Source organism: Musa acuminata, chromosome BXJ3-3, assembly GCF_036884655.1.
Source record: "Musa acuminata AAA Group cultivar baxijiao chromosome BXJ3-3, Cavendish_Baxijiao_AAA, whole genome shotgun sequence".
NCBI lineage: Eukaryota > Viridiplantae > Streptophyta > Magnoliopsida > Zingiberales > Musaceae > Musa > Musa acuminata.
In genome coordinates this window covers 33,561,811-33,582,745 of record NC_088351.1, presented here as the reverse complement: position 1 = coordinate 33,582,745, position 20,935 = coordinate 33,561,811, and the positions used below count along the sequence as shown (strand labels likewise).

The 20,935-nt window shown below is 41.1% G+C and overlaps 4 protein-coding genes across 9 annotated transcripts; 1 reads left to right on the top strand and 3 right to left on the bottom strand.

Moving 5' to 3' along the window:
• Nucleotides 1-92: 92 nt before the first annotated feature.
• LOC135633899 (probable glycosyltransferase 2) lies at nucleotides 93-5,367 on the bottom strand. Of its 3 annotated transcripts, none has more exons than XM_065143879.1 (3): nucleotides 2,239-5,367; nucleotides 2,059-2,133; nucleotides 93-597 (listed from the first exon to the last, which is right to left on the bottom strand). In XM_065143879.1, the coding sequence occupies exon 1, from the start codon at nucleotides 5,244-5,246 to the stop codon at nucleotides 3,840-3,842; it is 1,407 nt and encodes a 468-aa protein (XP_064999951.1). In that variant the 5' UTR covers nucleotides 5,247-5,367; the 3' UTR covers nucleotides 93-597; nucleotides 2,059-2,133; nucleotides 2,239-3,839. The 3 variants fall into 3 exon arrangements, with proteins under 3 accessions (XP_064999951.1, XP_064999950.1, XP_064999949.1); XM_065143878.1 differs by having other exon boundaries at nucleotides 3,800-5,367; XM_065143877.1 differs by having other exon boundaries at nucleotides 2,059-5,367.
• A 1,458-nt stretch (nucleotides 5,368-6,825) lies between these two features.
• On the bottom strand, nucleotides 6,826-8,698 carry LOC135633343 (cytochrome P450 94C1-like). The gene has a single exon (XM_065142698.1). The coding sequence runs from the start codon at nucleotides 8,595-8,597 to the stop codon at nucleotides 7,032-7,034; it is 1,566 nt and encodes a 521-aa protein (XP_064998770.1). The 5' UTR covers nucleotides 8,598-8,698; the 3' UTR covers nucleotides 6,826-7,031.
• Nucleotides 8,699-10,538: 1,840 nt separating this feature from the next.
• LOC135632881 (probable uridine nucleosidase 1) lies at nucleotides 10,539-17,361 on the bottom strand. 3 transcript variants are annotated; one of them, XR_010494845.1, is made up of 10 exons: nucleotides 17,165-17,359; nucleotides 15,410-15,525; nucleotides 15,240-15,299; nucleotides 14,117-14,299; nucleotides 13,871-13,975; nucleotides 12,864-12,960; nucleotides 12,670-12,777; nucleotides 12,447-12,582; nucleotides 12,158-12,366; nucleotides 10,558-10,993 (listed from the first exon to the last, which is right to left on the bottom strand). XR_010494845.1 is itself a non-coding variant. In XM_065141724.1 (9 exons), exons 1-9 carry the CDS (start codon nucleotides 17,262-17,264, stop codon nucleotides 12,258-12,260), a joined length of 1,014 nt encoding a protein of 337 aa, XP_064997796.1. In that variant the 5' UTR covers nucleotides 17,265-17,359; the 3' UTR covers nucleotides 10,547-12,257. The 3 variants fall into 3 exon arrangements, 2 of the variants coding, with proteins under 2 accessions (XP_064997797.1, XP_064997796.1); XM_065141724.1 differs by having other exon boundaries at nucleotides 10,547-12,366; XM_065141725.1 differs by lacking the exon at nucleotides 12,447-12,582 and having other exon boundaries at nucleotides 10,539-12,366; nucleotides 12,583-12,777; nucleotides 17,165-17,361.
• Nucleotides 17,362-18,436: 1,075 nt separating this feature from the next.
• Nucleotides 18,437-19,574, top strand: LOC135632270 (zinc finger A20 and AN1 domain-containing stress-associated protein 5-like). 2 transcript variants are annotated; one of them, XM_065140692.1, is made up of 2 exons: nucleotides 18,437-18,609; nucleotides 18,828-19,574. In XM_065140692.1, exons 1-2 carry the CDS (start codon nucleotides 18,452-18,454, stop codon nucleotides 19,402-19,404), a joined length of 735 nt encoding a protein of 244 aa, XP_064996764.1. In that variant the 5' UTR covers nucleotides 18,437-18,451; the 3' UTR covers nucleotides 19,405-19,574. The 2 variants fall into 2 exon arrangements, with proteins under 2 accessions (XP_064996764.1, XP_064996765.1); XM_065140693.1 differs by having other exon boundaries at nucleotides 18,471-18,662.
• Nucleotides 19,575-20,935: the final 1,361 nt, after the last annotated feature.

Here is a 20,935-nt window from a genome sequence, read left to right as displayed (position 1 = left end):
ACGAGTTTTTCTATAATGAGTTTAACTCGAGAAAATATTCTACAATACCGATGAAATATCCTTCCAATATCTTGTATTAAGTTGATGTCAAATAACAACTGGGATAAATATTTCTTCAATCAAAAGATAATATGAAAATAAAAAATATATACGGAGCGAAGAATGCAATGAATCACTACAATCAAACTTGGTGTGCTCCATTACTGATGAACTGTATTAATTCAGTACCTTTGGTAAGAAATTTGCCTCTTCAATAAGATCATTCAATAATCTCATGGCAAAAAGAATGGAATATCCATTAGTGTCATGCAAGCTGCAGTGGTGTGTCAAGAAGATAAGATAGTCCGAGTATCAGCTACCAGATTCCCACCATGTCAAGAGAACTGCCAGATGAGCATCAACATGAAATTTTAAGGCAACTGATAGCCGAAGAGCATTTCATTGCATTAGGGCCTCAAAGGTTCGATTAGTATTAGATGTAGTTGTCAGACAGCATTTGCCGGCCTTCTTCTCGAAGTAGAATATTTTCCAGTCGGAGGCTTTTGTCCAACAATTCACCAAACACAGTCAACAGCGAGAATCACCGTAGCATAAAACCTGTAGACGTGAATAGGATTGCGTTAAATCTGTTACGTTATACAACATACATGAATATACAGATGAGATTCATACATCAAAATGCATCCCGAGAAGTAAACAATGCAGCATTATCCAAGTAATAGATAGGGCCACAACATGGTTAAGTTTGATGAACATAATCCTAAAATGGACTAAAAATAATTTTAGTAGAGATAGAACACAGACACGGGATTTCCTCAGCAAGTCTAACCTTTCTTACTGTGATCTTTATGGAAATACGCAGTCGGCCGATTGCCCATGGCTAAACTAAGTTTTTTATTACTGTCTTCAGCATGCTGGTAGACCTTCTAAAGCTGTATTCTAGTAATATTACTGCACAGATATTATCTCAAAATCTGAATCATGTAATGCTTAAAGCTAAAGCTAATCGTGCAGAAGAATCAAAGTAGAGGATTTGTCAAGGACAGCTAAAACTGTAACAGTTTGTGAGCGTAGAGTATTTTGTTACAGGAAGCATAATCTTTAATAAAAATGGTCAAATCTCATCTTTTCTGAATAATAAATAGTATGAGATTTTTTAGTAAACATTTACATATCGTGTGAATTCTGAAACCATCTATATCAGATAGTGTTTAAAGATCTGATAAGTGATGCAATTGCCTACAAAAATAGAGCAATTTATTATTTTGAGAAGTGTGCTATGGTGCATAAGACTAACATTTTATTCATCAAGAGAAGGATGATCAAAATGACCCAAAAATGGTGATGATAAATGAAAGGAAAAAAGAGAAATCTAGGTGATTTATAGAGTACGGACCTTGCCATTCTTTAAGACTGAAAAATGGTGGGTGATTTTTGCACTCAAATCTTTGTTCTCCTCAGTGGCTGTCATATGGTACTTCTCCATTCAAGAGCGAGAAAGAAGCACCATAGGAGACACCACATTTTCATCATTTATTTGATACGACAAACCTAATGGAGAACACCAAACTTCGAGGGAAGTAATGAATGGTAACGGATGGGTAGGTTATATGGATAAGTGGCAAGGCCCATAAAAGAATTTATATGAATAAGGGAGAGTGGAGGTCATGCAAACCAGAATCATGTAAAAATAGGTGGTCAATAGTCCTTAGCAAAACGGTACTGCATGAGTTGCCATAAACATAATAAATGAAGGACCAGAAATCAGCCAAGTCATTGAACATAGATATAACTATTTTATTGACAAATATGAAGCATTCAACAATCTTTGTGGAATTTTTTTATTAATTTTAAACATGCAAATATCATTTAGAGAGGTACAAATAGCTCAAGCTTAGTAAATCAATGTCTACGGCTCACAGCTTGATGTAGTGAGGAAATAAAGCATCTTAAAATTTCTGAGTAGATAAAACAAAATTACTCGGACTAATTAATTTGTAAATAGAATTGCAAAACATCAGAAGTCCTATTGTTGTGTGTTAAACAAACACAACATACCTTTAGAAGCATCTGAATATCCACCATCAGAGAAGATTAATGCTTGAACTCCCATACTGCAATTTCAATCCAGTACTGCCAAGAAAAGCACACAGTAGCATGCAAAGAGATGGAAGATGGAGTAATTTGAGTAAGATCAAAGGTAACCAACACTGTTTGTGTTAATAAATGAAATAATACCTTGGTAGTTTGCATAAGATAGAAAAATCACCCAATTTATCAAGTCAGAAAGGGCAAAAGTTTCACCCTTGGTAGTTGCACTCAAAATGAGTTTGCAGAATGATTCTAAGAAGTTCCAAAATGAGGCATGAGCAATATAGGTGTCAATAAAAATTTAAAAAGAAGGAAATGAAGAAAATAAAAAAAATGCATCCTTCTTCTATGTGATTTATTAATCCCAAAAAAATATTTCAGTAGATTCCCAATAAAAATGATAGAGGAAGACAAAATGATGGGTAATGATAAACGACAACTAGGTGGAAGTAGTAGAATTAACATAATGATAATAATTTCACTTCAGAAAATGATGGATCGGACCGGTGGATAGGGCTTCGTGGCTTTATTACAAGTAATTTCGAGTTAGGCATCTAGATGACATGGTAAACTCTTGTTTTACTGAAAAATATTGGACTAGTAGATCTTATTGATTAGCTAGTGACAAAATGTAGTAGGGTGATGTTAGAAGTAGAACTATGGATTTGTTGATTAGCGGGACAATAGTAATTGCCTACCTTATGAAGTTATTATTGCAGTGCCACTGGGGAATGATTTTGGATTGTGGACCCTAACGAAAATGTCATACCATTGAGTAGCAAAGATTGGTGGTGATTTTGTGATCCCACATTGGAAAATAATGATATATCAAATTGGTCTACGAGATTAGAGTGGCCTACAAGTGATCGTCTAAACCATTTTAGATCATGTGATTAAAGGCCTATTCTATCCATATAATTGGATTAGTAGGTAAGTTGCATCCAATCATGACACTCTAATTCTACAAACCTTTGAAGGTATAGTAAGTTGTGATCCCCAAAGCACTATAAGCACTGTTTGAGAAAGCTGTAAGGCTATATTGTTTACGTTATGTAATCTCTCACAGACTCGCAATGAATGTAGATGGAAGAAACTAGCTTAAGTAGAAAGCCACAAGCATCTTGATAAGTAAAACAAGTGATTTCATATGTAATGTTCTGCAAAAGAAGTGTAATAGTCTGAGCTCATAGAAGAAAAGAAGTCCAAAAATTGGACAATGAAGGTGCTCAAGAGGATCATTTTTCTTGTCACATAAGTTAGGTTCCTTTTCCGAAATTCTCAGTTCTTCACCAGCTAATATTGTTTACCGAGTCAAAAAGCTAAGGATAGGGATTCTACTGCAAAATTAAGATGGCCTTCTAACACGAAGAGATCTATAAGAAAATGGTGCTTCCTCTGTTTCTCGTAAATTTCTCATGTTATCAGCCACAAGGGTTTCTCTGTCATCTTTCTCTAATAAACACAACAACAAAAAATGAATTACATCCTTTAAAGTTTTAATCCTGTTTAAAAGATAGTCATTGGAACATGTTGATCATCATTACACAGAATGTAAGAGAAAACATTTGAAGGTGTTACAAAATAATCCCTTGCTGTCCATATTCCTTCCTACATAAAAACCCTAAACAAACAAGAAATCTAAAAGCTTAAAACTTATATTACAGCATGTTACACATCATCAAATGAAATAACAGAAAGCAAAGCTGACCTGAGATTTTGCGGCACAAGGATTATATAGATGGCCTTCCTCACCCTCTGGTTTCTACCCTGGCTTCAAGATTGAGCTGATCCAAGAACTCCAATGGCTTCGGCGTTTGCTTCTCGGTCCTCCTAATCTTGGGGCTGGCCAGATTCCCATGCGCAAACCCGTACATCCTCAACACCTGGTTGTCCGCAAAATTGAAAGCTCTCTCCATGCTTCTCAAGCACCTCTCCACAGGATAGTCCCCATAGCTACCACATGGCTTACAGCCAACAAAGTGCGTCACGAATGGCCACCTCTCGTCCCCTAAGCCTGGATGATACTTCTCCATCATCTCCTCGTACCTATCCACTAACCCAGCCCAATATCCGTGCAAGTAATATGAATTCTCGATATAGATCTTGTCGCCCCACCGATCCTGCTGCGACAATAGCAAGTAAATGAGCGCCGATTGATCGTCCGCCTCGAATGCCGGCCGACCCTTCAGGTTTGCCGTGAGCATCTTGCCGGCCTCGTCGCGAATTGGGCCTTTAGGTCCCATTGGCGCCCAGGCATCGAGCAAGTCGAGACTCCACTGGCAATTCCGCAGCAAGAAACTTCCGGTGTTGAGGCCGATCCAGGAATGCTTCTCGAAAATGAGATCAGGGTAGCCATGGACGACGAGGTTGTGAGCGGCGTAGCGGTCGAGAGGGATCTCGAAGGCCATGTCGGTGAAGAGCGCATCGCTGTCCATCCACCAGATCCACTCCACCTCCGGGTGCGACAGCATCAGCCGCCGGATCAGCGGGAGCTTGGCCCAGTACCCGGCGAGCTCCCGGTCGAGGTGTGCCATGTTGTAGACGATCTCGATCCCGTGGAGGCGGCAGTAGTCGATTTTGTTCTTGGTCCCCTTCAAGAGGTAGTGGTCGCCGATTGGATTGTCGCAGGGGTTGGGCGGCGATCCGGTGACGAGGAGGATCCGCGACTTTCCGGCTGGGGTTTGGCTCGGGAACCACCGGTTCTCCGCCAGCCACCGCCGCCGCTGCACGTCCCAGTCGAATATCTTGGGGCCGAGAGTGTAGTTAGCGGCGGCAGCGGCAAAGAGGGCGTCAGAGGAGGTGTAGTTGAGGGCAGTAGCGGTGGTGGAATTGAAGCCGGAGGGGATCTGGTCCTCGTCGTCGGGGTCGGGGTCGGAATCGGAGCGTATCTCGCGGAGGATGCGGTCGATGTCCTCGACGACCTTCTGGTCGGCAGCGAAGGCGTCACCGCCGGAGCCGGCGAGGTTGCCGATACCGACAGTGCCGCGGAGGACGAGGATAGTGACGACGCCGCAGAGAATGGTGACCTTGAGGTTGTTGAAGGTCTTGCGTATCTGGCGGCGGCGGGGGAGGCGGGAGCGAGGGGCCGCGGCGCCAGCGTCGGGGCGGTCCCTGGCCACCGTCGGCGGCCTGAAGCCGGTCGCCTCGTGACCCATAACAGAACGCTTCGGGTCGGAAGCTGGGCTTCTTCGGTTCGGACTCCTTACAGTTCGGTCGATGGACTGCTTCTGTCGGAACACTACCACAAAACTTCATACGGGATTCGTAGTTCAGATCCTGTGTCTCAGGTATACTACCATTCAGGAAAGAAAGAGACACCATTCGATGTTTTATATGGCTTTCCACGTGGCAAACTTCGATATAGCACTTTTGATTTACCAATTTTAATATAGCATATATTTTTCTTCCAAATATTAAATTATTCAGATATATAAAATGTCATCTTAGCCACTTATTCAAAAAAATCAATCATTTATATTATTCAAAAAAATATGTCTTAATTGATAGTCAACTAATGGTAATTAATTTATAACGATATGATAAGGTATATATATATTTTAAAATCAAATTTTGAGATATAAATATAAAAGGCACAGAATTTGAAAGGAAAAAGAGTGTGCAATTCACTTATTCCTCGAGGATGTTGAAATTTGATTCAATTGAATCATTATATTAAAATTTTTGAGTAATATATGATTGGTTGTATCATCATCATCATCATCATCATCTTTAAAGATGGCAATTCTTGTCATCTACCCGACCTAACATGTTCGTGAAATAGTAGTAATATAACCGGTAGTTGTACCTACCAACTATCTAAAAGACTTAGCAGTTTGATTCGAATCAGGTGAGATTCTATAAAAGATTCTCATTTTGAGATTATTTTTTAAATAAAATATCTTTAATTAAAATATATCAAAAAACACTTGAAAATTTGATTATACTTTTCTTACCCATTATAATATTTTAGACATGCTATAATATTTTGATCATCGTAATAAAAAAACACTAATCGAATCAAATTGAATCAAAATACACTAGAAATCATTTGATATATTACATTACGATTCAAATATATATTTATAATAATTTTTAAAAATAATATTATCTAAATAAAAACAAAAAAATTTATTGTAAAAACATTGTAAATAACTGAAATAGACTCCTAACTATAAACCTAAAAATACGATATTATAATAGTCTACGAGAAATAACAACTAAAGAGACACAATATAATATCACTTATAATATTTTTTAATAATATTTATGATATTTTTAGTACCTCACACTATTGAATGACACTATAAATGAGCCAAATGAAATTATTATAATAGTTCAAAATGGATGAAAAACTTAGTTGTAAAATTTAACAAAAAATAAATTGATGAGGGGTATTTTAGGAAAAAGGTATAGCAATCATGGGCCGGGCTTAGCAATGACCCCTACAGGTTTGCGTTGGTCTAATTCAAAATGAATATTTAGATGAAAAGGATTAGTTGTATGGATAATATGTTTGTTACTGTCATGAGTTAGATATTTGGTTGCAATATTTTCACATTATGTTCCTGTTTTTCTAATATTATTAAAAATATTATAATATTATATAAAAAAATTGAATAATTATTTTTTAAAAATGTTCTATTTAGAAAGAAAAAAAATCATCCTTTAATTACTCATTTGCTATTTTTCACAAAACATTTTGTGAATTATAAATAATAAAAAGGAAGAATAATGTCAAAATCGAAATAAAATAGGTACTCTTTTTGGAGGCACCACTTGGTGGCCGGCAATCACATGTCACATTACAACGCAGGCCAGCACGGACATCAGTAACATATACATACCACGTGCTTAATTCTATACATGGGTTGACCTGACCTCATCACAGGATACTTACTCACACAATACGGCGATCTTTAGCATGCCCCACCGCGCTGCGCCTAACATGCGCCGCGCCGTGACTCGGCCGAGCTTTCCATCCTCCGACGAACTCGGACCGGAAGGCCCCCCTTCAGAGAGGCGGTGAGGCCGGTCGCGAACTTGGGCGGCCGGTTTCCGCCTCCGCCTTCGTCGGCTGAGATTACTTCGACGTCGAATTGCCGGACCACCGCCGCGATCACGGTCTTCATCTCCATCAGCGCCATCTCCTTGCCGAGGCACACCCGGACGCCGCCTTGGAACACGGGGTACTTGTACGGGCTTTCGGGGTTGAACGCTCCATTCCTCAGCCACCGCTGCGGCCGGAACTCGCTGCAGTCGCTCCCCCACAGCTCCTCCATCCTCCCCATGGCGTAGGCGTGGTACGTCACCCGCGTGCCCCTTCCGACGGCGGTCCCGTCGGGCAGGACGTCGTCCTCGAGGCAGAACTTGGAGTCGAACTGCACCGGCGGGTACAGCCGCATGCTCTCGTAGATGGCCGCATGCACGTACTGCAGGTCCCTCAGTTGATCGTAGCTGGCGGTGACCGCGTCGCGTTCCACGACGCGGTCGATCTCGTCGCGGATGGCGGAGCGGACGTCCGGGTGGCGGGACAGCAGGAAGAAGAAGCAGGTCAGGGCCGAGGCGACGGTGTCGCGCCCGGCCAGCAAGAAGCTAATTATGATGTCTCGAAGGTACTTGTCGTCGTCGTCGTCGTCGACGCAGGCCATGAATCGAGAGAGGAGATCGTGGTTGGAGGAGAACCCCAGCTTCCTTCGCTGGCGAATGAGCTCCTTGGCGAGGAGGTTCACCAGGCCGATCGCATCCCCCAGTTCTCTCTCCGATCCCCAGTTGAGGAGCCGCTTGGCCTTCCATACCAGGGGCATCGTCGCGGTCGCCCGCCAGGCTGACAGCCTCGAGGCCTTGTCGAAGGCCGCCGCGAAGTCGGACATCGGCAGCGACAGCTCGAGGCAACCGGGGTCGAGCCCGAACGAGATCTTGCACATGCTATCGAAGGCGAACCTACGGAACACATCTTGCAGGTCGAGGACGCGGCCACCACCGCACGCGACGTCGAGGAGAGGGAGGAGGCGGCCGCGGACCTCGGAGGTCACGGCGCAGGAGGCAAAAAAGCGGACGGAGGCCCCGCCGAGCTCAGCGCTGGCCATCTTGCGCTGGAAGCACCAGGGGTCGCCGTCGACGTTGAAGATGCCGCGGCCGAGCAGGTCGCCGAGGATGGCGGAGAAGGGCTTGCCCTTGGGGTAGTTGTCGAAGCGGGCCCTGAGCATGTGCTCGACGTTGTCAGGGTTGGCGGTGACGGTGTTGCGGAGCACGTGGATGTGGATGGTGCGGGTGGGCGACTCCCGGAGGAGGTGGGCGTACCAGTCGCAGAGGTTGTCGAAGCGTGCGGCCCAGGAGTTGGTCACGTACGCCTCGCACACCGGGCAGCTGCACCACCACGGCATGGACCTCAGGACCCTGAGGACCATCGCGAGGAGCACGACGACGGCCGCCAAGGAGAAGAAGAGGAGGGAAAAGCGAGACCGACAGGCTTCGACAGCTTCCTCCATGTCTTCCCACAGAGACATGAGGGCGAGCTAAGCATGATATATAGTATGAGGGCGAGCTTTGTCAGAATGGTGTGATGGCGATTCCACATCCATATCTGACGTCCGTTCTTCGGTAAACATCTCCGGTGTTGTCTTGCGGGCAAGTGGGTGTGACGGGATGCACTACACGGCAATATTAGGAGGACAAAACGCAGGGGAGAAAGGCCGATATTTTTCTTTCTATTATTTTAAGCCCAAAGCAATAAAGAAGCATATGTAGGGATACATGTGAGTTTATGTGGGAGGGTTTTGTTAATGAGGAGGTTATTTGCTTTCCTTTAATCAAGTAAAAAGAAATTAGAACTTAAATATTATATTATAATAATATTGTAATATTAAAAGTATAATAGTTAAATATTTATCGTCTTGCTTCCTAATTAGGTTGATTAAGGAATGAGTTATCGTCTGATGTGATAAATTATTTGACTCACGATTAAATATGCTTATCGAAACCATTGTTACAATAAGAGAAACACTAATTATTTATCGCCATCGATATTAATCAAACTCCTAATTTAGTTTCCGACAAAATTATGACTTGATTTGCTGAATTACATCTTAAATTATCTTTGATATCATGTGGAGAAGAGTAGAAAACCAGCATGTGTATGAATTGAAAGTGAATAGGGAGCTCGCAAAGGTTGATGATGTGTGCCTCTCTTGTTCTCTAGTCTCAGGAATCATCAAGCATGTCAGCATCTGATACGATAAAAGGGAACTTTTTCTTGGAATGACAACACTTTAATGTGTTCCACAAGCTGATGGAGCATGTGTTCTTGATTCTATTGCAAATTGACCAAACAACAAATCTTTGGGGGGACATTGGTGAAATCTTCTTTTTGGAAAGATGTACGTACTGGTGATTTTTCTTCCCTAGAAGAGAAATCCCCAAAAGTAGGCTGACTAAAATTTTCTAATAAAAACCTAAGAATTAGGGGGAAAAAATTCCCCTCATGCATATTTCGAATTGATCATTTTATGCAGTTGCTTATGGCTAGAGAGAGAGAGAGAGACGAGCTTATTGCCTGTTACTTCTCTTGGAGTTCATCATAAATCTGATAAGAATCACAGAAAAAATAACAACACTAAGTTGCAATATACTGACTTTTTGGAATGCTAAGAAAAGCAATATCTTTGTTTAAATTAAAAATTAAAATATATTGTTTCGAGTCGTTTGTAAAATAATTCTATTACGACTCGAGCCCGATGGACTAACTAGCGTATGACCAAAATGCTTAAGCTGATGGGACTAATCAGGGGTGTTATAATTAATCCTTTCCTACTCGAGCTCCCTCGGCTCTGATACCAAATGTTATGACTCGAGCCTGATGGGCTAACTAGCCTATCAACTTTGTTTGGTCTAAAACTACTGATCAAAATACTTAAGCTGAAGTTGATAATAGTATACTCATCAGACCCTTATAAATCAATTTTAATCTTACTCACTTTCGATATGAGATTAATCATAGTATTACAAATTCTCTCGTGTTTTTTTAAAATTAATATTTATAAGTAATATAATAAAATTTTAAAGTGTTTTACATTTAGAGAAGAAAAGAAGTCCAGAGTGGTTGGGGTAGAATCTCACTTGGACATAAAATACTTATATATATATATATATATATATATATATATATATATATATATATATATATATACATATATATATATATATATATATACACATATATATATATACACATATACACATATATATATACACATATACACACATATATACACATATACACACATATATATATATACACACACATATAAATATATATATATATATATATATATATATATATATATATATATATATATATATATATATATATATATATATATATATCAAATTTTGCTTCATTAATATGAAAGATTATGTCGGATGTTTGTCCGATAGAACCCATTTGACAATCAAGTTAATATTTGTTCATTATTTGTGTTATAATAATTGATTTAATGAGATTTAATCTGAAACTAACAGTAATGCATTCATCACCCTTACAAATACCGCACTTGGGGACTAAATTGGGGCGTTGCACCAGCCCTCACGTTCCGCATCATGGCAGACAAATGCCATTGCAATCTGGTCATCGTCTTACCGCACTCGCAGAAGCAGTGACAACAACGCCATAGAGTAGATAGAGTTCATAACAATCCGCTTATCCTCTCTTCGGCGGCTTCATTGGTGGTCATCAATGGCCACACCACCTTGCACACATCGTAATCGACATGAAGAGATGCCTCGGAAAAGCCACTAAAGTCCAATCACATTCGACCATGCCTTTCTCCCCTCCACTATCAGTCCCATTCCCACTGCCGACTTCCCTGTTCGGACTCATTCTTCCTCGTTAATCATTCCAATTACACTGCAAGAAACAGATCTAAGTTGGAGAATAAGTGCACATGTCATGTACCAATTAAAAAGTAGACTATACAGTCTTTGTTAATGATATGCTTTTGGAGAGACAAGCATAGGTGTCATTTATATGTTCTATTGTACTTTGTGACGCATGCAACAGTAGATTATTCACTAGAAAATACAAACCAGGTTGAGAAAAAAAGAGAAGCCAAGAACAATATTTATCTAGTTATTTTGATCAAGATGTAGAAGATTATGTAGTGAACCATGATGCCAGATATGAGAGTATATATGATCCACACAAGTGCAAATATATAACAAACAAGAAAAAAAGTAGAGGTGAGAATTTAATTACTACACAAGTTAGTTTCTGAAAATCTAGAGTAGTAATTTGAAGATGAAATTTGAGAAATTATTAGAATTTTTACTTACTAAACTAGTTAGCACCTAATGATATCAAGTTAGGAATCAATAAAAGAAAATAAGATGATTCATGACTATGCACAGATCTAGATAGTAGTAACCATATTTGTATGCATTAAAACCAGTATTATAAACAAAATTGAGATGGTTGGAATCCTAGAGCTCTCCTACCACAATCCACAAGCCAGATGAGGACTTCTTGATCTCTTAGTTAGAGACTTGTGTTAATGAATCCATCTTAAAACACCTACAGTAATTAGGATAAGACTCTTACTGTATGAGGGTATCAAACAATAATATCAATAAGATCATTAATCCATGATCCTGCCACCTTATGACAGAGCTATGCAATTAAAGCTTCCAAATCTTTTGAACTGATGCTTAATCACATGTAGTCTAACAATCATTACATTCATAATCTCTTAATCATATGCTACTTAATTTAATCGTTGCACTTTTACCTATTTTTAATAACTCTCCTATCTACACCTGTTATCAATGATAGAAGAGGGCCAAAACAAGGGAGATCATGGATGCCTGTTATCAGATTCGAACTTGAGAGCCATGCAGACGCAAGACATGAATAAGTAACAAAATCCTGAGGGCTCCAAACCCACAATAAGATGGTGAAAATTGCAAATTAGCAATTTTTTCTTTGAAAAATGAAACCATTTTTATTCTTAGATCCTGCAGTGGGAGAAATAACTTGAGGAAATTGCTTACAGAAAGGATCTTTATCGAGAAATACCTTCCTTATTAGACTTGCAAATAGCAATTTTTGGTTTAAAATATCTGCCAAAGGCGACCAAATAGACGTGATTTACTTCTTTCGGTCACCCTTTCTCAGTTCATGGTTTCATGAACAGTTGTTTGATAAAAGAAAGAACTCCAGGCGGATCAACCGCCCATGCAACTGATACTGGTGAATAACCTGTCCAAGGATTGCTGGTGCTCCACCTGCACGATAATAAGTGTTTCAGACATAGCAAAGAAACTGACTTCAACAGATATGATTAAATAAGCCGGTGTAGCCCTACTTTTTTAATCCTTGGTCCATCAATGTATGCCCAATGCAAATGCCCTGTGTTTCAACCCTCACAACCCCCTTTCTGAATGTGAAAAGGTCTGGACGAACTAAAGCAGCAAAGCTTACAGGATCATGTGGGAAAATACCTGCATTAGATAACTGTACCAGTGCTTATCTGTCCAAGTTGTCATTTTGAGTAAAAGAGTCATAAGGAGCGAAAAGTGTGGATCTACCATAAACACCATCAGATTTGACATGCCAGTCTCGGTAAAACTTGCACATGTCATACAAGATTTGCGAGTGTTTTCCTTTGGAGTTTCTTAGCTCAGAGAGGTCTGCATCTGAAATCACAGACTCTGGTCTCTCAAAGCAAGTTCCTAAAACCACAAAAAGCAATGAATTGCAAACAAAAATGAAGGGTCAATACCTGTAAGTTTGACCTGAGTAGTGACGTTTATCCCCACAACTACTACATCTGCTCCACATGTAAAGACCACATCAGCTGCTTCTGGGTCTCCATAAATCTGCGAGTTCAGGGTTGTAAATGTTTCAAACATACCTGGATAAGATTCTTCATAGACAAACTTAAAAGGGTTGATTCAGACTTTAAAAATGAAAAGATTTTTCATGCAATGTACTGCAGATGGAGTTGTCATATTTTTCATTGTGATGCAAAATTACTATCACTACATGCCAGCATTAGGTAGGAGATTGGAATAGTTTAGATCAGACAAAAAAGTCATACTAAAAGATATGCATCCAAGAATTTAACTTATATGGCAAATTCATGTAAGCCAAAAATCAAAACATTAGGAAAGCACTGATCAAAATTTAACCTCAATTAAACATAAACTGATGCATGAGACTAGGAAGAAGAAATTAGCCTAAGTTAGTACTTCTCAACATGACCCACATTAGGGTTCTTTGGCTAAAGATATCTCTCAGCATAAGCATCATTTTGGGCAATTACAGAGGTGTCTACTTATCATCATAAGCAATATCTTAATGAAAAGAACTACCAGATCAAATGAATTTACATAAGAAATGTTGACTCAGTTGTATCCACAAAAAACTACAGTAGATCTTGGACAGCAGCCTGCAGAGCATAGTTTATGGGCATCACTGATAGGTTTAACATATTATGTAAGAGTGATAGAAGAAGCACTAGAGCTTAACTAAATTAAGACAAAACCATCTAAAAACAAAGAATAAATACAAATGAAAATTAAATATCAAAGTCATTCAATAGAAATTTTGAAGAAACATTTGTAATTTTTGTATAGGTTAATTAGTTTGTTTAAGTTAATCAACAAAAATGCTTGAATTATTTCAGAAACAAGGTGGCAAATTTCCCAATGAATACATAATTTATTATTATAACGATATGAACAAGACCAAAAAAAACATATAGAAGTCATGTATAAAAGACTCCACATTAGCTTCCGCAGCAGGGTTGACATTTCCAGCAGCAAAGAGAGTCCCACCAAGAACAACCACCTTCTTCACCTTGTTTGCAAAGGAAGAGTCTCTTTTGATGGCCTAGGCAAACAAATACCAGCCAGTCATATAATTGTAACACATCATGTATGGCAGTGAAATCTACTAAAAAAATGAACTTAGGTCATCATCAGGTTTAATGTATTCCTGGAGCTCTCATTTCAGGTAGAAAGATATGCTCACCAATGCTAAATTTGTTAAAGGTCCCAATGCAAGGATGCACACGTCACCAGGGTACTGAGAAACCTTCTCAACCAAAAATTCTGATGCAGTTTTCTCTATCTGTTTTCCCAAAGGTGGTGGGAGAAATATATTGCCAAGACCATCTGAACCATGAACAAAATCAGCAACATGTGGCTTTCCTCCCTACAGGAGCAAATATAAAATGAAAAAGTAATGGCACATAATTATAACTCATGACTAAAATTCCTGACTACACGGAGATCAATCATTCAACTCTCGCTAGAGCCAATGATAAAAAATATAAGGTATGTGTATTTGTCAAAATTAAACATGGAACTCAATGAATTATGTTTAAAAATCATTAGATTAGTTATGTTGTTTTTATACTGGAAATCAAGACAGTTTTGTGACTGAAAAAAGATACATGATAAGCAGCCAACCATGAAACATGAAATTAAGAAAGGTCTAGTTCATACAGAAACATTACATGTACAAATGTCTGATTGACTAGCATTATCCTTAAATTTGCGTCACATGGAAATGAGAGGACAAAGTAAGAAGCTTGTAATTACTAAGGCCCTTGATATAAATGGGATGTGAATAACGATAAATAATTTGATGACAAATAGATGGTACAGCACTGTCAACTTATAAATAGTTTAGATATGCTTATGGAATGTCACTAAAGAAAGCTTATTGAAACATGAAACCTTTAGATGTCTTAAGAAACAAGTACTAAAAGTAAACTAAATTCAGACATAAAATGTCTAATGGTATAAATGTGGTACTATACCTTGAGGCATCAAATACGGACCTGATGCTAGACTTATCTTAATTCCTCGTGCATATATCAAGAAGCAGTATATTTGCAGAAAAGCTTGAATTCATTCAAAATGTAGATGAAACTTTCTAAAGCCACTCCAACTGAGGCCAGGGATGTGATTGTGAAAATTAAGAACAGAACATATGACATAATGTAGTCTACACAGTGTACCATTTAGACATGAGGAATGGATGACCATTTTTAACAATCAAGTTAAAGTCACCCAAAATATAAAATCAGCAATTAAACAGAGTAGGCACAGTTGCGATAGAAGAATCATAAATGGCAGTCAGCCCCTACCTTTAAAGGCTCATGGCTTCCTTCTGCTACTGGAACCTCAGGATGTCCAGCGATCTCACACTATCCTTTTCAATAGTATAGATAATAAGTAAAAATAAATGCTATCTGAGTTGTCAGAATCAACATTATCAACTGCTTTGCCATCTATTTTATAAAGAAGGAGAAAGTACCAAAAGCAAGGCATTGCGAGTAGCATCTTCAGTGCTCACGTTTCCAAAAATTGTTGTCAAACCTAAAATTTCAATCTCTGGTTTTTGAAATGCCATTAATATGGCCATGCTATCATCTGCGATGAAAGTAAACACATAAGTCGAAGGTCATAAGGAGCTTTCTCAACATGAATGGATCTGACAATGTATAGTAAAATATTATAAGGGAAAAAAGTACTGCAACATAGCAAAAGCTATCAACAAAAGAAAAAATCATAGGGAGCACGTAAAATTAAATACATAAACCAGATGACCTTGAGGCTTGAGCTACAATACAGTTTTAAATAAGTCCATTAAAATGGATGGAAGTGTCAGAAAGGTAAAAACAAATAAATTTAAACGAAAAACAGCTTGTAATAAAAGCAAGCCAGAAACTATAATGCTTAATGGATGTGTAGATTAAGAATGACAGTTGCATATGTTGGTCATCTGCCACATCTAAATATCGTAGTAGCAAATAAATGTACCACTAATATACTAGTTGCTGATTAGATGATTGGAAATGTTCCCATATCTAGACAAACTCTACATCTTTGACATTAACAGGATTTTTATAATGCCATAGGTTGCTCAGACCATCATGGGTTTATATTAAAGCAACTGCCAGGCTTGTGGAACTCGTATGTTCACCACTTTTTCTCATACCACTTTGCTCCTCTGTCATACTCCAAAAATTCCTTTAAGTAATGTCCTATTGGGATTCCTTTGATGAGCATTAAAATGAAAAAGTATAAAAGTAAAGAAAAAAAGGAAAAAGTGCTGAAAAGTTAAGAATTTTTATTAAATGTTGAATCTAAAGCTTCTGGTGAATAAACACAAAAAATGTTTTATTGGATCACTGCATTCCATGAAAAATAGCCTATACATACATACACACACACACACACACACACACACATATATATATATAATATTCCATGCAAAATAGACGTTAAAAAAATGGAAATGGAATCCAGCTACTAGCACTATCCAGTGCATTATCAACTACTTAGTAACCCTTGCGGAGATCAATTTTTCTTCATTCAATAATGAGTATAACAAAGGAAAATACGTAATTAACAAGAATAATGTAAAACACTAAATGCATGGAATATGTTATTATTTATCTTTCAAGGATTAGAAACTTCAGATGATTCTCAAATTTTGTACAAGCTCGGTTGGTAATTCAGGAAATAGTGATGGAGGTGTACTGACCAGGAAGGAAATTTATTACATCAGAGTACAACTTGAGCTAGCCTAAACAGGGAAGATGAGCACAAAATTCACTTCACAGTTACAGCTGTCATCTCCATGCCAGCGTTGTAGATTTTCGCTGAAACATGATCTCTAGTATAGTTCCCCAATTAGGAAAACTGAAGCTATATTTTTGGCAACCCAGATCAGGCAACATCAGGCAAAAGGGGCATATGGAGTAATCATCGGCACTCAAGTGAATCTTATACTTCAAGCTTAACATTGAAAAGGATTAATCGAAGGACCGATTTCACCACAGTGATCAAGATTCAGTATTCTGCACCGTAAAGTAGGAAATCAACTTCCTAACACAACTCCCTTGCCGAAACACACAAAAGGAAAGAACTTCCCAGAAATCAGATTGGAAGAAGGAACGCGAGGAATTGGAAGTTAACATCAAACCATAAAGAAAAGCATGGTATCAGTGACACAGATTTCCGTCAACCGATGCTAATGCATCTAGAAAAGGGCAAGAGGGGGCACCTATCCCAGGATCCGTGTCGATGATGACCTTCAGGGGCCCATCAAAAGGCGCGTGGTTCCCGTTGTTCTCCAAATATCCAACCATCGAATTCGATTCCATCACCTCGACTCCTCTCACCCTCTTCCTCCCTCGGCTAAAGACTAGGGTTAGAACCCGCAAGGAATCGAGGAGGAGGCCGCGACAGAACGCTCTGAGACCCTCCTCTTCAAATATTTCTTTCGGGAGAGAAAAGCACACACGTGGCTGACGTCGTGATGGATTTGTCACCATCGCGACTTACGGTACGACTAACTTTTCTTGTTGAGGAAAATAAACATATTAAAACAATTTCTCGGTGTGTTCATTGTCGTATCTCTCATCGTTGGTAACCGTGACGGGGCTTAAGGCGAGCCATTCTCTGCACCGCGATCGGAAGCGACGTCGGCCGGAGGTGGTGGGCTCCAACTGAACTTTTCCCAAGTCACCACCACGTAGGTAGCGGGTAGGTAATGATTAGCTGGAGAAAGACGTATTCGTCGGGTTTCAAGGAGTATTCAACTGATACGAAGTTGTTAAAAGGTTGCTGTCAACGTGGCGGATGGTAAATAGTCGGGTGCAATCGTGGGTGTCCCGTCGACACGTCCAACCTACCGAGGTCCCGTCTGCCTTGTCCTCTCCGCCGACACGGAGTTCATGCATAGAAGATTTACCAATTATTTATGCTTTAAAAAAAGGAAACAAATACATGTTTGCTTCGTTATTTCGAAGGCATGCGTTTTATTTAGGCCTTTTCTGTGGTGACATTATGTTGACATGCTATGCATGTGACTACGGTGTAAAAGTCATACGATGTCGCCTTTGACTTGCCGTTTGAAATCCGTTAAATTTACGTGTATGCGACGACATGATCGTTACAGTACGCGTATGCGCGTGCGTAGGAAAGCCCAACCGCAGCCATCTTTGCGTTTGACCGTTTGACCGAACGGCGGTGGCGATGGAAACGAAGCCACAGGAGTGCTCGTCATTTTGACCGACGGCATATTTTGACTCGAATCAGTTCGATTACCACATTAACCCTCCGTCGAAGACGGAACCACAAGAGTGGTCACGCCACCGCGTCGACGCGGACACGCCTTGGTGACCTTTTCTTTGCCTCGTCTATATCCTTCGCGCACCTTCGACGGTACGGTGGCAAACACTTGCCGTCACCATGCTGACCCCGTCCGCCCGCCCCCTTTAAGCGTCGGTGGCTCCATCGTAATAAATCAGCTAGTCGAGTGGCATTTCCTCATCTCTTCTTCTATATAATGAACCGTAAGGCCAAGCCAGCGTCAAAAAAGGCGTCATATTGTTTCCATAGTGGTGCTGGTGGGTTTATACCGCTTCGATTTCCGTCTTTTTCTCCTCCTTTTATTGAGAGGAAGAGAAAAGGAGAGAGGGAGAGAGGGCGATCGGATCTGTCGAGGTCGGTTTCTTCTTTCGACCTTCTCTTTCTTTTGGGAAAAAGTAGTCGATTAGGTTTGGTTCTTCACGCTATTCCTGACTTAATATTGAAGCATGATCGATTTCTTCTGATCCGCGATTCTTTCTTTGCCTTGACGTCTTGATCTTGTCCGGAACCCTAGAGGCAGATCTCGGTCGTTGTTCTTCGTTATCTGAGGCTTGTTGGTTGATTTGGTGCAGAATTCGTGCCTCTTGTTTGTTTGGATTGATCGATCGGAAGGGAGAAAGAAGAGGCGGGACGATGGCGGAGGAACAGCGATGCCAAGATGGCCACCGGCTGTGCGCCAACAACTGCGGCTTCTTCGGTAGCCCCGCCACCCTCAACCTCTGCTCCAAGTGTTACCGCGACCTCCGCCTCAAGGAGGAGCAGGCCGCCTCCGCCATGATCGCGGTCGAGAGATCCCTCTCCCCGCCGCCGCCCTCTGCCGCCGCCTCCTCGGCCGTCGCCGCTCCCCCGTCCTCCTCCTGTGCCCCGATCGCCGTAACTGTCCCTCCGGAGGGGCCTTCAGGGAGCGCCGCGGCATCGGTGGCGGCGGCCGGTGCAGAGGCGCCGCCGGCGCGACGGCCGAACCGGTGCGCGTCGTGCCGGAAGAGGGTGGGGCTGACGGGGTTCCCGTGCCGATGCGGGGCGACCTACTGCTGGGACCACCGGTACCCGGAGCGGCACGCGTGTTCCTTCGATTACAAGGCGGCGGGCCGGGAGGCCATCGCGCTCGCCAACCCCATCGTCAAGGCCGACAAGCTGCGCAAGATCTAAGCCGGCGCCGTCTCTCCGCGTCGTATAAGAGATGGGCATGACCGTGTCCGCAGTTGCCGTTGCCGGCGAACGATGCATCCCTACAACTTGTATTGGAATCATGTCCATCTACTCTCTGCTTCACTCTCCATCTCGCCCTCTTCGGTTAATAAAGCTCGATGAATTGATCCTGCTTCTGTGTATACCAAAATACGTTGCTCATCACGTGCATTTATTGATGATTTTAATGGTTTATTTGGAACAAATTTTAGGATAAATGTCCTCTATAATCACCCTACTCAATTCCATTTCCTCCTTTTTCACTCTCATTTTTAATCCAAAAAAATAAATAAATAAGAATAAATCATATTGAAGATTTACTCTCTTAAATGCGAGAAACGACAACGTCGATCTCCCCAACAACCATAACGCTGACACAAAATCTAAGGTGTAATCTTTGATCGAAGGTGAGGTGCAATGAACTTGTGAAAGAAGAGGAATGAATACGGCAGCCGTGACGATGATGATGATGATGATGATGATGATGAGAGACTCGTCCCAGCGATCGAAACCACTACTACATAAAAGAAGACGATGAGTTTGCCCGTCCCATATCAACCACCTTTCTACCTACCGCAAGCTTTGCATCTCCGAACACAAATAGATTATTATTTATGTTTCTTTCTTTTTTTCTTTCGTGTCAGAAGAAGAATGTATAGAACAATCTAAGTGACGAGGGAGAATATAACGTGTGAATCTCGTAATGATACCTATCCACATCGGCAACTTTCAGATCGACACCCGTCTCAGTTCGGGAGGGACGTGAGCTCTCATGTTGTACATACGGTGGCAAGCCAACTAATATGTATCGAGCATCAGATATTATTTATATCGAGAGTTACGCCCCTCCAAGAAGAAGGCATCATACAACATAGGTCGTCACTCCTGATAAGGGTAAAAATAATGATATAACACGTCATGACGTCAGTTATGCTTGGGCAACACACTGCTCGAGGAAGTCGGCATTAACACCGACTTGACGTACGCCAGCGTCCCCGCTCCTAGTCAACGACTCCACTCTCTGACCTCGCGCGATCGACCGAGGCAGAAGAGGACGACCGAGGCTCGCCCATACCTTGCGGCAGTTGGTTCTCCACGTAACCCCAGTGGCAATGTCAGACGCCATCGGAGGTACAGTCCTACCTCTTGCAGGTAGGCACATCAGGTAACATCGAATTCATCTATAAATACCCATGAGTTCTAAACGGGGGGAGGCGGACAAACACACACACAACACACGGAGGCTTTTCCTCCTCCTAAACCCCCTCCACATCACTGACTTGATCGTCGGAGGGGTCGGGCCCAGCTCCCGGCCCGACCTATGTGCAGGTGCGAGACGGTGCCACCCCTTTCATGACACTACTGCGAAGCACTCCCCTCGACGCGACGCTCCGACCGGACTGCAGAGACCGACCACCGGGAGACATCGAAGGACGCCCCCTGGGATCCTCGACATCCGAACCCCGAATCGAGCTGCGATGACCCCAAGGCC

What these genes read in the sequence shown, in the direction of transcription:
- LOC135632270 (XM_065140692.1), top strand. Translation starts at nt 18,452, where the DNA reads ATGAACCGTAAGGCCAAGCCAGCGTCAAAAAAGGCGTCATATTGTTTC. An exon ending in GGGCGATCGGATCTGTCGAG is followed by an intron (nt 18,610 to 18,827) that starts GTCGGTTTCTTC and finishes GATTTGGTGCAG; the next exon opens with AATTCGTGCCTCTTGTTTGT.
- LOC135633899 (XM_065143877.1), bottom strand. Translation starts at nt 5,246, where the DNA reads ATGGGTCACGAGGCGACCGGCTTCAGGCCGCCGACGGTGGCCAGGGAC.
- LOC135633343 (XM_065142698.1), bottom strand. Translation starts at nt 8,597, where the DNA reads ATGTCTCTGTGGGAAGACATGGAGGAAGCTGTCGAAGCCTGTCGGTCT.
- LOC135632881 (XM_065141724.1), bottom strand. Translation starts at nt 17,264, where the DNA reads ATGGAATCGAATTCGATGGTTGGATATTTGGAGAACAACGGGAACCAC. An exon ending in CTCGCAATGCCTTGCTTTTG is followed by an intron (nt 15,300 to 15,409) that starts GTACTTTCTCCT and finishes TGAAAAGGATAG; the next exon opens with TGTGAGATCGCTGGACATCC. An exon ending in CTTTAACAAATTTAGCATTG is followed by an intron (nt 13,976 to 14,116) that starts GTGAGCATATCT and finishes TTGTTTGCCTAG; the next exon opens with GCCATCAAAAGAGACTCTTC.